The following is a 19505-nucleotide window of genomic DNA, read 5'->3' as shown; positions in this document are numbered from 1 at the left end:
TTTTGAAAACAGTGTCAAAAAGTCAATGGAATTCTGCACCTTATAGTTAATCGCAGTGATGGAGGTGGAGGAATACTGACCAGCGAAATATGTACAGGACAACGGTGTCTAGATACCTGGGTGTGCATTTATTGTAATCAACATCATTCATGGCTTACACTTAGTATTAACACAACGTATATCGTGAATAAATCTACTTACCTCCAAGCTTAACACTATCACTGATGGCTGAGCTGAGAATACGGACTGCGCGTTCCTTGGATCCACAGGTGTCGTATACAGAAATACCTGTAATCAACGCAGGTGACAGGTGAGACACGTGGTGTGAATTGTCATTACAATAGTCAAATTAATTTCTTCAGTGCAGCTTTTGTCGTTGCCATTAACTATAACCATGACAGAAACATATTATTTAGTTTCTTACATTTTGAATTCGTACTGGTGACCATTTAAGTTAATGTTTATCATAAGCTATGAAGATTCTCATAATAACATGAATTTATCTGTGTTATCAAATGTGTGATTCATGTCATAACATGATAATGTTGTCGATAATTCAGAGTTTGAATCAAAGAGCTTTGTCGTGTATCAGTAGAATTGTGTCATTTACAAAAATCGATGTTTAAAGATAATATTGTTGTACTGGGATAAATTGGGTTTTTTAAAACACAATGTTCACGTAACATGTTTCACAGTGCAATACAGCGAAAATGTTAAAAACATATGCTTTTTCATATTACTTATATTAAACTACGAAAGATAACTGAACAAAGGTAAACAAAGTGAAAATGAAGTATACTTACCAACTGCTTGTGACCCAGTCTGTTTTATCATTTTATCCAACTTCCACAACGAAACGAAAGCCATTTGCAGAACGTATGGGTTCGGGGTATTACATATTTTATGCTCTGTATCCGAAGTCGTGCGATGTAAATCCAAGAGACAGACAATTTTCACAGAGCCAGGCGTCGCCATTACTGGCTGATGATAAATATTTCCTTTACAAGTATGTACGTATATCAAACACATCACAAAAAGCACCGAAACTCCTCTTGTAGAAATCATATTGATGCAAGTTGTCATCACGTGTGATCATCCACGCGATCAGTCATTAACGTCTGCTGATGGGAGAAATCACGTCTGCTGCTGGTGTCGTCTGCTCGTCGTCTGCGGGGAGAAAGCCTCGACCGGGGCTGTGCTCGTCACTGCTGCGTCCCTTAGATCAACATCGCTCACCGCGCTCAAGTAATTGTCATGCACACAACATATCAACAACGATGTTTGGTAGTCTGGAAAGGCAAAGAAACGACAACAAATTAATTCAAACGGCTCAAAACAACAGCCAATTGACAAGCCAAACTGTTAAGAAATCAATGAGAGGGCATTCTTGTTGCCATTCATCCATCGTTATGATACAATCGCAAACTGACATGGTGAAAGTGCGCCAAACATTTTCCTCTCTGACGTCACAACCATTGTGATTGCCGGGGATGGGAGACTATCCAACTGACATCCCTTAAGTTCCAGTAATTCCGGTCAACAGACCACATAGTGGGCATAATAATCCTTGTTTTCTGTGTATACTTCGGACAGTGTATACTAGTTTTGTCATTTCTGCTAATTGCAACGTTTGGTTGTCCGTGACATTTTGAAGACTATATATGGTCGTTGACATTCTGGGTCGACAATAAACATACAATTAGGCAAATAAGGATACCGCCCAGTTCGTGATTGATGTAGCATTTGCGTTAACTTACAGATAATTGCAATGACTTCATCAATTCATGTTCGTTTTGTCGTTGAGAATGAAACTGATTACCCATGTGAAAATATCTGCGTTGTTAAATGACGCTGTGTTAATGAGTCATATCACATTTGTTCTTTGAAGGATACACATGCTCAATGAACGTTACATCAAGGTCACCTTATATGTCATATAGTACTAGTGAATGGGTTAACATTTTAGTGGGCGTGAGTGAGTGAGTATGGTTTTACAGCGCTTTTAGCTATATCCCAGCAATATCACGGTGGGGGACACCAGAAATGGGCTTCACACATTGTACCCATGTCGGGAATCGAACCTGGGTGTTCGGCGTGACGAGCGAACGTTTTCTCCACCAGACCACCCGACCGCTCCCTAGTGGGCGTGAATATTGCTGGGGGAGTTAGCACAGGGGTTTTTTTCAAACGTTCCCCGCACATTACTGTCATCACTGTACTTTACAAACTTCATGAAACTACTACTGCTGCTGCTACTACTACTGCTACTGCTGCTACCACCACTAATACTACTACTACTACTACTACTACTACTACTACTACTGCTACTGCTGCTACCACCACCACCGCTACTACTAATGCTACTACTACTGCAGCTACTACTACTGCTACCACCACCAACACCGCTACTACTACTACTACTACTACTGCTACTGCTGCTACCACCACCAACACCGCTACTACTATTGCTACTACTTCTGCTGCTACTACTACCACTACCACCACCACCTCTACTAATACTACTGCTACAACTACAACTACTACTACCACTACCACCACTACTACTGCTACTACTTCTGCCGCTACTACTGCTGCTGCTACCACCCGTGTAGATCCGGTTAAGAATTGGTCATCAGCAACCCATGTTTGTCGTAAGAGGTGACTAACGGGATAGGGTGGTCAGACTCAGTGACTAGATTGATGCTTGTCGTTTTATCCCATATGAGTCGATCAATGTCCATAATATCATTACTGGATGGTCTGGACCAGACTCGATTATTCACAGATCGCCGTCATATATTTGGAATTGCGCCGAGTAAGGCGTTAAACAACAAACAAGCTACTACAAATATAACTACTACTACTACTACTACTACTACTACTACTACTACTACTACTACTACTACTAGTACTAGTACTACTACTACTAGGCAGTAATATACGTCGTTTATCCAGGAAGTAAAACGTGAAAAGTGTAAACTTCTGGACAGAAACAAAGGTATTATTTGACAACAGGTACCTCGTTCGTACTTTCGGCGGCAATACTCAAAGAAAAGCAGGTTATTATTGTTGAGACGATGTTGTCATGTCATGTCATGTTGAGAAACTGTGTCATTATTAGTGGTACGCCTGGCACCATGGTCTAAGGTGCCTCAAATAGGTGCGCAAAAACACAGCCGTGACTGGATTCGCTGATCATGTGCTCCAAGAGTTTTATTAATATCTAAATAATTTATTTTGCAATAATCAAGTTTTTTTTTCGTAATTCACAGCAATATTAAATACGTACATACACACTACAAACCTAAAAGTCAAAAGACATTGTGTCGTTAGTATGCGGACACATGATTTAACATTATCTTTATAACATTTCGTCTTCGTGTTTATGCTGCTGGCAAGAATACAACAAATGTCTTTCGTCAACAAGAAGACTTCTGCAATAAGACTTGACACACATCTTCATATCAGACCGAACGTCTTGTAATTCTTGCGTAATTAGACCTGCCCGTAGCCTAATCCTCGCGTAGCCGACTTGATAGGTGTTGATATCCAAGGAAACGTGTATCCCCCAAGATAACGGTAATCGCAGCGTACCTCCTTGCCAAACCCCCACAGCTACTGCTACCGGCATTGGGCTGCCAGCGTAGATCACCAAAGATTACAGGTTCATCAAGCGGCCTTTACCACAAATACTGCCCAGCTAAAAACCCTCAACATAACCCCACCGACTGTAGTAATCAGTGTAGAACAAAACAAACATATAGTCCTGTTTGTTTGGGGCAGGAAAAGACGGCCGACATTTGGTGAGATGAGACAGGTTAAAATAAATTCTCGCGGTAGGCCATCAAATTTGAACTAGGATTCATCTTGGCGCACGCTCTATTTGTTGAAAAAGCCAAGGAAACGATGAGGCTAAAAACATGAAAACACAGGGAAACGTGCTTCCGGTGAGAAGGAGATAAGAGGTGGACGGACAGCACCATAATACCCCACGGTTAGGAGGACCACGGGCAGTACGTACGGTCAGAGAGGCCTTCAGGACCAGATCCTGTGCCAATTGGGCGAGGGGGGACTCAGCGTTTCCTGGTTGGAGACAATTACATTGTTGACAGTAATGAGTGAATGTGGACTTAATTTAAAGTACAGGCGGCTTTTGTAATTGTTGATTGAGATTTGTGCGTGAAATCGGTGGACCTCAGAATAACAGCTTTATAGAGGGTATCTTCTTTATAGTGAAGACACTTTGACTTCCTCATACCAACGGAGATAAACTTTAAAGCACTGATACAGATTAACTACAGATTTGGGACGGGTTGAAATGTTAACTTATTTTTTCTCAAAGCCATGTTTGATTGTAGTATCTTACGATTTGTCAACATTGATTTCCGAGTTTTATTGAAAACGTTTCTCGGTAAATTGACGTTTGGGAGGCCAGTTGTCTTTGGTCTTAAGCTTACCTTGAAGTTCACAGCTTAACAACCGAAAATGCAGAAGGATGTCTTGAAGAAAACCGCGTGGTTGTTTTGTTCCTTTCTTATATATAGTTTTTTAGTTCGAGGACAGCGATGAGAGTTTCTGTTGTAATTTGAATAATTTAATGCATTTGGTTTAATATAATTGAAAAAAATCTTATTATTCAGTTATGCAATATGCAATAATCAAGGTATACAACAGGAAGCGACGTAATAACATTGAGAATGAGAAACAAAGAATGAACGTGTTGGCGAAAGAAAAATAATTTGGCGTGAATATAATTATTTATCAATTATTTCTTATTTAAAAACTGAACGCATTGTCATTACATTGAATTTCGAATATTAAACACTTTTGAAATTATTAACTGCAACTACATCATCCGAATGAAACACACAAACACTAGATTTGATTTGTATAGATAGACATAAACTACATGCATATTTCACTATTATCTGTATCCGAAAACAACTATCACAAAATACCACACGCAATATTGGCATAAAGAAAACAGACACTTGAACATGGGGCCAAAGGAACAAGATGTATCGATGGCTATGTGAGCTGAATTGCTAAACCTTTTCTATTCCTGTTAAGAATAATTAGCATAGAGCATTCTGGCTATTTTACAAGACTATTTTCTGTCTAATGGTTAACATGACTCTTTGGATCAACATTGGCACTTGTGAAGAAAGTTCAACTACATCCGTCCAAAAACTCATAAGTGATAGTTTTAGCTTGATGCAGGTGTTCTTTGGAAATACCCCCAATACGTCGTTGTTGACATGAACGTGTGTCGTCAACTAACTGCGAAATCTTTAGAAAAGTCTTTTTTATATATTTTTTAATGTACTGAAGTAAAAGTCAACGAACCGCTGGCTCGAAGTCAACGTTTGATTGACTGTCAACGTTGTAAAGTCGTCTCCCAATATGGTCTGGCTCAACCAAGGGCTCATTAAAAGATAACCAGATTATGCGATGTTCGGGGTTTTTAAGAGAAAATGGTATCTTCATCGTTACATTATTATTTCTGGGAGCACGTAATCAAAATAACAATGCACACTTTATGTTGACCGTTGCGTCACTGACGACCATGTGATAATCTTATACACCAGTTAGCTCGTCGTGAGTCAATATTAAACTCAATTATTGGAACTTGCTATACAAAAACACCCAAAACACACATTAACCTTTTCTAATGTCAGTCGATATCGCACTTTAGGGTATAAACTAGAAATAAACACGGTTTCTGCAAAGAAGCAATTCTAGAACGGGTTGTCTGGGAATGTATTTGAATGAGAAGATTGCGTGTTTTCAATCGGTGGTTAAATGCTTATTCGAAAATATCGATGGAGAAAGTTTTGAAATTCCATAGCTAAAATGTTTTATAAGATGTGATTCGCAAGGACAAGTGTAGCGTGTGTAGAATATCATAAACACCATGTAACTAGCTCATGCGTCAGAAAATTTGGGATGTTTAAAAAATGCGAGAGCATTTGATTATCAAATATTGAATGGTGAGAGAAACGTCCCAAGAAAATAGCAAAACACACAGTTACACTGACGTGATTGTTGCTTGTCAATTTGGGTAGGTTGGCGGTATGGGGATAAGAAAATGAATATATGAAAAAGATGCATCATGTGTGAAATAATGGTATTCCATTGTATTTTCATGCTTTTACTGGATCAGTTGTGTATGGGTTCGAATCCAGAATTAACCCTGACTATGATTCTGAGGGTTCGACTCCAAGATTCGACCTCATTATAAATCTTGGATTGTCAGCACCATATCTCTGCTTGCGTGTTTCACCAAAATTGCCACATGTCCACAAAATGCATTACTCTAGGCCTTCCTACCACATTAAAACATACATACCATGTAAACTAAAATCCTGTTTAAATTGTGTGTTGAAACCCAAACTCACTCGCATTTAAGAACGACCATTTGATATTAAATAAATTGTCCCCGAATATTTTGAAAAAAAAGTTTTAAAAATTGTGAAAAGAAAAATTCTGGCACACAGTTTTAAATACAAATATTATCTGTTTATGTGGCTGTAGCTGAAAGATATCTAATCTCAATTAATTAGAAATTGAATTACAGTAAACTACGGTTATAACGAACTCAAAGGGACCACTAATTTTAGTTCGCAATAACCGTAGTTCGTTATAAGCATATATACAGCATAAATACATCAAATGGCCGGGACTAAAAAATAAGTTCGTTATATCCGTCAGTTCGTTATAAGCGTGTTCGTTATAAACGTAGTTTACTGTAATCGCTAAAACTTACTTACAAACAGTAGCCAAACAGTGGAACTACATGATCTACAACGAGAAGTTATTTATACCTTACTTTAGCGCAGAAGTCCTATGCGTCTTAGGATCTGTGTCGTAATTGCATTGTAGCAGTACTCGTGTGTTTAGCGCAACAGATCTTTGTAAGAGAGTCTGATAGACTTTAGAGGGGCAAGTAACGCGTCTTGACTAGTACTTCTGCGTTGTAGCAGTATGGCTGTCGTATAGGAGTGTCTGGGTTATTATCGAAAAAATGCTGAAACAATATTGACGCTTCTGACTCATGTCATGGTCAGTCTGCTACTATCAGGTTTGTCTCCATACAAAATCCCCCCCCCCCCCAACACACACACACACACACACACACACTCACACACACACACACACACACACACACACACACACACACACACACACACACACACACACACATACATACACACACATACATACACACACACATCCACGGAGCGATCATCGTATGTACGTATACGGACAAGGAGATCTGCTTGTGGACCTATGCCACGGTTACAGATCTTGCCGTCTATATTGCATCCTGTACTCTGACCTGGGCCCTTCAAGTGACAGCTTTATAGCTTTTAAAAACTTAACAGGACGGCTACATCAGATAATTCAAACATATGTAAATATACAAATGCATTACACTGGATGTTTTGTGAAAATGTATCATAAATGTCCCTGGAACAATATGTCAATTACAACGAAACGTTTGTTTATTTATGGCACATGTTAAGCCATGTCTGTTTTTAAGAATGACAAGTTTGTCCTTGGTTTTACAGCAAGTTCCGTTTTGTAATATTTAACTGTGTTTATGTCCTTTTCAATAGCAAACCTTGTGAAGTACCTGCTTGACTGTCTGGTAACTAATTAATCACATATGACAAATTGTTTGACAGGCATTACTTATGACAAGTCCATTTGTGTTTTAACATACCCTTTAACGTCAAGACTATGTGGATTATATGAAACATGTAACGTCATATGAATTGTGCGGCAAAACAAAAAGGAAACACAACGTCCATCTCCACACCAAATGGGTGACCTTGTCCTTTCAAGTCCGTTATCCGATATGTTATATGTCCATAGAATACACGTGACTCCTGTTATCATATATATTATGTCCATAAAATAAATGTGACTCCTAAATTTGACCATTCTAGTAAGGTTGACGTTTCTCTGTTCGTGATGATTGTACCTCTAAAGTAATGGCGTGTGTGCAGATGGTTGGTGTACTTGCCATGTTGGAGTATGTAACGCCGCAGGTATATTCACAAACCTTATCTTCTTTTTCCACACTTCCCATCGTCAACACGGAGGAGGAAGAGTGTCTCGGGGCTTCTAAACTCTGTAATCTATGTTTTAACTTTAAAGGCAACCTGCTTCGGCTTTTTGTGGGACTTTAAGCATACTGGATATAAACAAACCGTTAATGCGCCTGAGAAAATTCAAGAAATTGGCTAAAATCCCACTCCTAGTTTGACTAGTTTGTATGTAAATATAAATCGTCAACGCAAGTGACTAACCAATCTTGGTTATCCGCTGAAGGAGATGCCATTAGGCGTAAAAGGTAAAATAGCAGTTATATGAATGGATCACTGAAAATGAGTGATAACGCCAGGTGACATTTTTTTACTAATCCGTCAATAACCTTAACTCTCACACCCAGATACCACTTAAAACAATACATTTTTTTAAACATCCGAGTAAATTCTTTAGTTTGATCTCGTAAGTACGAGGAGTAACAAGTCCATGAATCGAGTGGACGATGGTACCTTTAAACAATCTGAAATAAGAATTATTGCAAAACCAATCCACTTGTTTCAGTTTTCTTTTCTTTATGAGAGGTCAATGTCGTGAGACTTAATATTTACCAAATACTTGCAATATCATGGCATCTGGCTATATTTATTGATACTCAAACACAATATGCATGTGCCTATTAACTTGTATTTGTGTTCCAACGACATAATTTCGTCTGCAAACACTGTACTCTTTAAAATCATTCACATAATCTCTCAACAACAACCACCATCCATGTCCAGAGGTAATCCTTCTCCCAAGCCTTGTTTTCAACACAAACCTAGACCCTCTCTCAGCCAAAAATGTGTTGGTTCGCACTCTAATCTATACCTGCATATGAGATTGTTTGATGAAAGCAGCAAATATCAAATCCAAAGTTAAAACACAAAAAATCCCAAGTCAAATTAGCATACGATGTCTGTGGCCGAGCTATGGCTGAACTCATGGCTAGTCAGGATACATGGTCCAGTAACGCAATGTTTACTAGGGGGATTTCACAATTGACATTTCAAAGGCACAATTTGCTCCAGTTTGAACCCAGTTGTTTGTGAAACTGGTACAAACATGGCTCTAGACAAAGGCTCCAGCTGGTCATCTCTGACCCTGATTGTGACACAAACATAATTGACAAACCTAATACACTTGTGATCATTGCCCGAGATTGGGAGGGAGTGTCCTCACTTTAGCTCAAGTCAAATTATCTTGTTCAACAATCAACTTCCTCTTCACAAGTGTATCAGTGGGCATGTTTAGCTTGGAGAACATCGTTTATCTAGGGAACAGAGTACTATTTCACCGTCTGTAGTCAGGGGTTTGGGGAATTCACGGCATAGGTTTTAATAATCATAAGTTTGAAACGGGTAGTTTGTTTTGATTTGATGTTGCTTAACGTCATATATCCCCGGTGCCTATAAAATTAATAATCTAGACTGGCACAGACAATTCAGTGATTGATGCTATGAGAACGTCGGGGTATGATGAATGTAAATCGACCACGTCATCGCGTAACCACCCGATCTACACAGTCAGTTTTAACTACAAGCACAAGTTGGTTGCTTGGTTGGTTGTTTTACGCCGCACTCAGCAATATTCCAGCTATATGATGGCGGTCTGTAAATAATCGAGTCTTGACCAGACAATCCAGTGATTATTATTAATAGTGAGCATCGATCCACGCAATTGGGATCGATGACATGCATCAACCAAGTCAGCGAGCCTGACCACCCGATCCCGTTAGTCGCCTTTTACAACAAGCATAGTCGCCTTTTACAGCAAGCATAGTCGCCTTTTACGGCAAACATGGGTTTTGAAGACCTATTCTACACCGGATCTTCACGGGTCACAAGCACAAGTTGCTGGGGACCTGTCCCGGAACTACCACGGGGTGCGTTTAGTTTAACGCCGGAGATTAGTTCGGCACGGTGGAATCTCATAGGATATAAACCTTACCAATTAGGAGACTTGAGACTTCTTGGGAGAATTAAAGACGGCGAAATCTAATAGGATATATACTCTACTAATAGTAAACATGTAAACGAGAATTACAGACGGTGAAATCTAATTGGATATATATTTTATCTAAAGTAGGCATGGTTAAGAGAATTATAGACGGTGAAGCCTAATAGGATATAAATTTTACCTAATAGTAGACTTGGTAAGGATATTCATAGACGGTGAAATCTAATTGGATATATATTTCACCTTATAGTAGACTTCATTAGGAGAATTATAGACGGTGGAATCTAATAGGGTATACATTTTACCTAATAGTAGCCTTGATAAGGATAATTATAGATGGTGAAATCTAATAGGGTATACATTTTACCTAATAGTAGACTTTATTAGGAGAATTATAGACGGTGTAATCCAATAGGATATACATTTTACCTAACAGACTTAGTTAGGAGACTATAGACGGTGGAATCCAATAGGATATACATTTTACCTGATAGTACACTATGTTAGCAGACTAATAGACGGCGGATTCTAATTCAGTAGCTTTGATGGTTAGGACTGAGTTTAAGATCAATATACTTTGTATTAATTATACATACATGAATTCAATCCGATGTTCCTTAGCATTTGATTGGCTAATCTACCATTTCGTTTCTTTCGTTGAGGATCTATAAAACGAAAAAGATATAGGTCACGCTAACTACCGCACTGCTGTTTGTCGATTGGCTGGTAAAAGAACGGGCGGGGCTTATTGTCTTAATGCTGTCAATAATATCGTGTGGTAGTCTACGGTGTTCTGTGCTCATCATTAAACAATCAGTCTGTGAAGTTATTATTGTTGACGGATTTATTTATAAGTATTGATTTCACTATATATTTTTGTCTCAGTGTATACAGATCACCGTCATATAGCTGCACCATTATTAGTATGCTCATGACGAACAATGGGTGTTCATACTCGCAAATTTAACGTCAACGTTCAGCGACACCATCGGCTTCCCCCTACATTACCATGAAACGCCATAGTATAATTGAACTAATCTCCGGCGTTAAACTAAACGCACCCCGTGGAAGTTCCGGGACAGGTCCCCAGCAACTTGTGCTTGTGACCCGTGAAGATCCGGTGTAGAATAGGCCTTCAAAACCCATGCTTGCCGTAAAAGGCGACTATGCTTGTTGTAAAAGGCGACTAACGGGATCGGGTGGTCAGGCTCGCTGACTTGGTTGATGCATGTCATCGATCCCAATTGCGTGGATCGATGCTCATGATACTAATCACTGGATTGTCTGGCCCAGACTCGATTATTTACAGACCGCCATCATATAGCTGAAATATTGCAGAGTGCGGCGTTAAACAACCAACCAACCAAGCAACCAACTTGTGCTTGTAGTTAGAGTTGACTATGTAGATCGGGTGGTGACTCGATGACTTTCTGACCCTGACGTTCTCATAGCATCAGGGGCGGTCGGGTAGCCTAGTGGTTAAAGCGTTCGCTCGTCACACAGAAGACCCGGGTTCGATTCCCGACATGGGTACAATGTGTGAAGCCCATTTCTGGTGTCCCCCGCCGTGATATTGCTGGAATATTGCTAAAAGCGGCGTAAAACCAAACTCACTCACTCACTCACTCATAGCATCAATCACTGGATTGTCTCTGCCAGTCTAGATTATTAATTTTATAGGACGCCGGGGATATATGACGTTAAGCAACAACAAATCAAAACAAACTACCCGCTTCAAACTTATGATTATTAAAACCTATGCCTTTGGAGAATTCATCAGCGTATCTCTGAGGAACAGGAACAAAGTATAAAGAAAAAGTGAAATATCTGGTCATACAATTCACAAGGCATCATAAAGTTGACGCACCACACAGCATATCCTGTCAGCGGCCCGCTACCTCTACATGGCGCACGGCGAAATGGGTGAGTGAGTGAGTGAGTGAGTTGGGTATAACACCGCTTTTAACAGTATTACAGTTATATCGCGGCGTGTCAGCTTAATGCGGGAGGAAAGCCCGAAGTGATGCAGGTCTCAGACGTTTACCACTTCGGTGAAACCCACGAGCACGGGTATGGTGCTGACAAACCTGGAAACATAATTGGGGCGAACCGGGATTCGAACCCACAATCATAGGTTTCTGGCGTGCCCAAGGGACGCAACTCTGCACAGCGAATCGCGGCGCCTGAGACGGCTGAGATACCCGTGCCCCCACGGCGAAATGGGATTGAACGTTGCGTTCAAGATTATTGCATTCATATAGCGACGTGCAGCACTTATGTGTGTAGCTGCTTGGACTACTCCGGCCTTGTGCCGGTTTTATAGTGCTAGCCCACTGAGATACCATGCCGCAGTTTAACATGGATGTATACCCCACTCAGACACAGTATATCGACTCCGAGCCGACCAGTCCTTGTTTTAGCCCTTTAATGCTGTGGGCCAGGCAGGGTAACAACAAGTACAATCTATTGGTCTGACGCGACCCGGGGTTCGAACCATCGACTTACCGCTCTACGGCCAGGCGATCTGTCCAGTAGACCACGGAGGCAGTCTGCGGTCGTTCCGAGTGTCGCAGCTATTGTCGACAATATGGACATGAGATTAGGGCCCCCCATCTCGACATAAGGCCAAGGTCAAATCATCAGTGTGAATGTAATCGCCAACAGCCTCCAGGGATTACTGGATTTTCGCCCAGATCACCAGAGAAATGTGCTTTAGGGGAACACTACTTGGAGTCGGGGCCTGGAACGGTTGTGGTACCGCTGATCGTTGTTCAAATATGAGAAATAGAAGAAGTTTTTACTTTGAACCTTGTAAGCAAAATTCATTTACGGTCATAATCCGCTGTTTCTTTCGGGACATTAAAACAGACTATTGATTGAAATGGGAATTAAAATGAAATACGGGGCAGTAGCAGCAGCAGTAGTAGCAGTAGCAGTACGAGCTGCAGTAGTTGCAGTAGTAGCAGTAGTAGTAGCAACAGTAGCAGTAGTAGTAGTAGCAGCAGTAGGAGCCGCAATAGTTGCAGTAGCAGTAGTAGTAGGAGCAGCAGTAGTAGTAGTAGTAGCAACAGTAGCAGTAGTAGTAGCAGCAGTAGTAGTAGCAGTAGTAGCAGTAGGAGCTGCAGTAGCAGTAGCAGTAGTAGTAGTAGTAGTAGTGGTAGTAGCAGCAGCAGTAGTAGTAGTAGTAGTAGTAGTAGTAGTAGTAGTAGCAGTAGCAGTAGTAGCAACAGTAGCAGTGGTAGTAGCAGTAGTATTAGGAGCAGCAGTAGCAGTAGTAGTAGCAGCAGTAGCAGTAGGAGCTGCAGTAGCAGTAGCAGTAGTAGCAGTAGCAGTGGTAGTAGCAGCAGTAGTAGTAGTAGTAGTAGTAGTAGTAGTAGCAGTAGCAGTAGTAGCAGTAGGAGCTGCAGTAGCAGTAGCAGTAGTAGTAGTAGTAGAAGTGGTAGTAGCAGCAGTAGTAGTAGTAGTAGTAGTAGCAGTAGTAGCAACAGTAGCAGGGGTAGTAGCAGTAGCAGTAGTAGTTGTAAAACGTCAATGGTTTCGGGGAATGTATATTTGTATGTGTCATTACAGAAGTAGAGCGTCCCCCGTAATCCCCAAATGAATTTCTTGACTTCACAAAGTGCAGAGTTACAGTAATGTACACTAGTGGTGTGGTGTGAGGTGAGGTGAAATGGGGCTTAATGTTTGCGCGTGCGTGTTTTGTCGTGCTAGCCCACTGAGATACCATGCCCCAATGTTAACATGAATACCACTCACACACAGTATACTGCCCAAAATACCAAGAGCCATGCAGGGTAACAACAAGAAATATCCTTAGCGTATCCTGGTATTACTCGACCAGGGGATTAAACAGACGAATACCCTTCCGGTCTTCGGACAAATGCTCTATCAAGTAGATCACGTAAACAATAGTAGTAATAGGTATGTTTGTGGTGGTGGTGTTGGTGGTAGTGGAAAAGGTAGAGGTAGTAGTGGTGGGGGTGGTAGTGGTGGTGCTGGTAGTGGTTGTAGTAGTAGTAGTAGTATCAGTGATGTAACTATCACGTGCCTCGCATTTACCATCATCCCTAATGTCATCCTACTTTAATATATATATTCACATAGCCCCACATTAAAACAAAAAGACTAACTTTGATGAGACTTCAAATCGCTTCCTGTTATGTAAAACGGTCCCAAGGTTCAATTACATGAAAAACCCAATGAACGGCAGCTATCACTACTCTCGCCATGACACTGTAAAATACACAAGCAGTCCTTCAAGTCATCCTTCCTTTGACGCAATCCTACTGAATGCGACAGATCTATGAATACACGAGAATAAATACATGTGAGAACGACATAGACCCCTGTCTACATTACTATATTTAATAGTCGAGGGTTCTAAAGGAACAAATCATATCTACTCCAACATCACACACTCCCCGCCCCTCCACGCTCAGTACGGGCAGTGACCCCAATTCACTGGATAAATAAATGTATGTCAAACTCAACAAAAACGCATTTTTTGATGCAAGAAGAGATACCACACAATACAGGTAGCTCCGCTGTAACTCGTGGTCCTTGATCCGTAAAAGAGGTTTCATGAATGAACTCGGCTAAACGCACGACCTACCCACAGTTGACAGGGGGCAAGAATTTCAAACATTTAAAAGGTCCAGATACCTGTTGAACTGTATAGGGCGAGGATTATTTATCAATATAGCATTCTTTTACTCCCGCCCTCTAGTGGGCGTTGAGAAAAAAAACATGATCACAAACAGAGAGATCCTCTTTTTGTTGAGGGCTGTCTCTTAAGGGTCACGACTATCGTGGATGTTAGTATTGTAGTCATAGCCAGTGTGGCGGTACGAAAGAAGCTCGTTTTGCTCTACTGTGTTTTCAGCTGTTGGACTACTTTAAAGGATAAGGAGGGGTATATACAAATTGCTTTGTACAACGAGAAATGAAAATATTATTTCAATTCAGTGCACCACAAACGAAGTGACAAAGTAGGGTTTAGTCATCGCGTGTCGTTTTACCAAGTAAGTGTGGTTTAGAAGCTGCGCAGGGCTGCAATAGCTAAGGAGATACTAATATATCAAGATCGGATGTACATAACTCGTTAAAGAAGCGGGGTGGTGGGTAACCTAGTGGTTACAGCGTTCGCTCGTCACATCGAAGACACAGGTTCAATTCCCGACATGGGTACAATGTGTGAAGCCCATTTCTGGTGTCCCCCGCCGTGATATTGCTGGAATATTGCTCAAAGCGGCGTAAAACCATACTCACTCATGTTCAAGAAGCTTTATTGTATATTAAAATAAACACTACACTGTTTTTTGTGTGGTCCAGACATGAATAATACCACGTAGTTGTTTGCTTGTTTGTTTAACTGAGTCAGCGAGCCTGACCACCCGATCCCGTCAGTCGCCTCTTATGACAAACATGGGTTGCTGAAGACCTATTTGAACCCGGGTCTTCACGAGGAGACCAGGTTGTACACGAGACTGCACAATAGTGTAGTTCAAGCATTACAATAAAATATCCTCCTAAAAGTAACACTGTTGTACACGAAATACGTTGTACACGAATTACAATCACACTGTACATATGACGCAACAGTGATGTACACGGGATTCAACACAATTATGCACGAAATACAACAAAACTGTTGCACGTGTAATACAATAACACTGTTGTACACGAAATACGTTGTACACGAATTACAATGACACTGTACACGGAGGAATACTGTTGTACACAGGACACAACACGAGTGTACATGAAATAAGTAACACAGTTGTACAAAAGTCATGGAATACAACACTGTTGTACACGGAATACAACAACACAGTGTTTCCCTTCACGACATGATGGACAGTTGTTTGAGTCAAACAGAACAACAAACACAGTGATTTACAACAAACAACAGCCGTCACAATGTATATTATATATCCATCTGCACAATACATCATTGTAAATAGCATGTCTTGTGTACGCGGCTATCGTCAGTTTATGTCGGCATGTTTTGTGTAAGCAGCCATCGTCGCTGATGTCGAGCCGACTCGTTTACTGAACTTTATTAACCCCAGATTTCATTATCTTTTATCACCACAACTCAACATGTCAGCGTGATTCATAAAAACATTTACAAAGTTCATATTTATAAGCATGTTTAAGAATACAAAGGAATCTAACAATAATCTGATAAAATATTGCAACAGTCAATATGTAATTTTCTATAAAGCGAGTACACGGCAACCCGCATTGTCCTTGTGTAGGGTTTCACCGTGATAGACAAATCCTGCGTGGCCCTTCAGTATTACATGCACGTTTGCAAACAATGTCAGACGCTGATATGTCAGAATATGTTGGGTTATAATTATGTGAGCCAGGGTCTGTGACTTGATAATAACATGCAAATATCAAAGAAATGGTGCTATTGTTAACTGTGAATCTGAACAGTTGTACGATTGAGCCACAGGTGACGATCCCATCTCCGCATAAATCTCAAAGTTGATGCATTCAAGACGGAAACCGTAAATGTAGGATTTATGTAGACATCACATGACATGGATTTAATTACTTTATGTGTCACAAGGACATATATGATAGTAATAGTATGACATGGTGAATGAAATTTATATAACAGTATTTTAGTCATATCACGACTGACGGCTTCGTGTGGGAGGAAAGCTCCGAGTGATGCAGGTCTCGGATGCTCACATCTTTGAAACCCTCGGGCATTGGTATGGTGCTGACAACCCAAGGTTCGGAATAAGGGCAAATCTTGGATTCGAACTTAAGGGCACACTTAAGCCACGCAACTCTGCATAGCGTCTTAGACGCTTGGGACACCCTCACCCCGTGGATTTATGAAGTTTACTTAAACGGCATTCCTGTTTATGAATGTTTACGAAATTGAAAACTGTATACGGAACACGGTCAACAACGGCAGTGCTTTTGTCAAAAGGAAATGACTCGGTATCCTGACATCCCATATCCATAATATATCATCTAACGGAGAGTACATGGTAGTGAGCGACACTGTAATTACCAACACATATCATAGCGGAATTTCCATTGCTAGGTTTCCTGTAGGTTTAATCACGCTAATTTAATGTGTAGCCAACACGATATACAATCTCTTCGTCGATCTATGTCGTGTGTACTGGATACAATGCACTGTCACACTTCCTCCGTATACTGTAGTAACCAAAATAAAGTTGTGTACCTATCATTGTACATTGTACATTGTACATGTTGTACATATCATTATTTCAAAATTCCTTCCGACAATGACGAAGAAAGAAATATATTTCTATAACTATCATTAATTTCATTAACTGTCCATTTTATTCTGATTTGAGATATGATTTATGGTCGAGAATTATAAAGTCTGATCCCATATTTATTTCATTTTCTCCTGTGGACAAAACAGTGTTCTTAATGAACTGTAACACGTATATAAAACCCCTTGCCGCACTTATTTCAAAAATGTTTGCACGTAGGCAACCTTTCCTTACTTAAAACTGTAAATTAATTAATTTTTTATCGGGTTTTGCAATCCTATAACTTATAATTCTTTTATATAAATAATGTTTTTGATTGTCCATTGTGTCGCATCGGCCTTTCAGGGCCTGATGTTGTATGTATTTACGCAAGTTTTTATGTCTAATGTGTACACATACAACATGTGACACAAGGAGTACAGAAAATGTGTGTATTAGACTCTGTTACCTTCTCTGCTTTCTTAGTAAAAAGTGCTCTGATATACAAAAATGCACATCACGACTCATGACGATAAGGTACCCTCGCCATTACTCTTTAACAGAAGCCATATTAATCCGTGAATAAGCCCAATCAGATGTCAATGTGAGATAATGTACAGTCTCCAACTTTAAGTTATCAACAATATCAAGCCCCAACCCTTTGGGTTTAACACAAGTCGCGCCCCCTAGTTGGGCGCGGGGACTCCCTCGTTACAGCCCTAGTCGGGATAATATTATCAGAGCCTGACCTATGACCTTGCTGAGGGCCCAGTTTGACCACTCGGTATGATCAACTTGGCGGGTCAGGCTGAGGCTCTGTTTGACGGTGTGTTTGAAGCTGTGACCTAACTCGGACTTAGCTAGTGCGTCTGACGAAAGTATCGGGTGGTATAACGGCACAGATGAAGGGCCTGATTTGGGATGGTGTCTTCTGGATCCACAACCTGCTGTTGACCTTCAATAGCGAGAACGTTAATGGCTGAGTGGCATTCTATGCTCCTGTCTCTTATAGATGTGTAGAACGTTTACAAAGATGAATTCTTAAGTAGATCAGTGACAAGATAATTCCTGTTCTGACGAATAATGACTTCTTGATAGAGCTGGCCATAGAACTTATCTGAGTGTATGCTGCAAGGCATATATCAACGTTAATAGCTACATGACAATCGCGAACCGAAACGCTTTTAGAGAATACATGTAACATACGCGTTTGACTTTTTGCGGATGGGTTTCTTCAAGAAAATGCACTTAACGTGACATGAACGCTAACATATGCCTAACATCGCACCTTTAGTCCAACAACTTGAAATAACAACAAAGACAAGAAATCGAGTAAAACAAAGTGGGTTGGTGGCTTCGATTGCAGTCTTAAAAAAGTTCCTGGGAACTGGCAAGGTTGTGTCATAGGTCCGTTGTTGTTATTTATTTCTCCTTGTGGACCACCTCATCAATACACCTGTGTGTGGCGGCGTTGGGCCAGGATCGATGACAGTGCTGTGTGCTGCATTCTCCACATATATGTAACCACCAAAGGCATTGGATGGCGCCTCTGCATCTAAACAAATGCTGCCTGTGTTTAACACATTACACAAAGGCCGCAGTAATATTTCTGGTAAGGTCATTGCCATGCTGCAAAAAGAATGTGCATTTTGTGACTGTGGTGTCATTTCTATTTAGTCTCCTTGGCCGCCTTTCCCAAGTGTAATTTTAGAAACTTGCACTCAGTTCCGTAATTTAACATAGCAGCCTCAAGGGAATGGCTAACATAGCTGCGGTGATGAATACAACAGATGACTACCGTATTGTTGTGTGCCGGATATATAATATACACTGCCGCATTGTTGTTTCCATAAAACGTGTTATATAAGGCGTCGTGACTCGGCACTAGCAACGTTGTGGGTGTTGGGTGTCTCAAGCTTATTCAATACGTGACATAAAACACGCCAGTTTGCTGCTAAAGCAACACTATAACTTGGTGTACCAGAGCTATAAACCTCCTGAAGATAAAATGTTTTATAAAAAAACACCTAGCTGTGTGTTTACTCTATCCAAGCCACGTCGTAATGCCTCGAGATATGCAGTATTAAAGACTTAGCCATATACCTCGTGTAGTACACTATGTTATAGGTAACGCCTTGTCGATCATGGGCCCCGCCCTTTACAGTTAGCCTTCTTTGCTAGCATTTGAACTCCGGAGTATTTTTC

General features: G+C 40.6%; 1 protein-coding gene across 2 annotated transcripts in view; it reads right to left on the bottom strand.

Moving 5' to 3' along the window:
- The window catches only part of LOC139445627 (uncharacterized), a 45835-nt gene that overhangs the window by 23860 nt on the left and 2470 nt on the right, over nucleotides 1-19505 (bottom strand). Inside the window, exons 2-3 of one of the 2 annotated variants that reach the window (XM_071226797.1) lie at nucleotides 804-1289; nucleotides 202-288 (exon numbers count right to left, since the gene is read on the bottom strand). In XM_071226797.1, the coding sequence (XP_071082898.1) occupies nucleotides 202-288; nucleotides 804-1083 (367 nt within the window). In that variant the 5' untranslated portion in view covers nucleotides 1084-1289. Of the gene's footprint in view, nucleotides 1-201; nucleotides 289-803; nucleotides 1294-19505 lie in introns of those variants that run through there. The other variant, XM_071226798.1, reaches the window with a different exon arrangement.

Source organism: Haliotis cracherodii, unplaced genomic scaffold, assembly GCF_022045235.1.
Source record: "Haliotis cracherodii isolate W230 unplaced genomic scaffold, xgHalCrac1.p SCAF_6, whole genome shotgun sequence".
In the NCBI taxonomy this organism is placed as follows: Eukaryota; Metazoa; Mollusca; class Gastropoda; order Lepetellida; family Haliotidae; genus Haliotis; species Haliotis cracherodii.
This window is presented reverse-complemented; position numbering and strand designations above follow the sequence as displayed.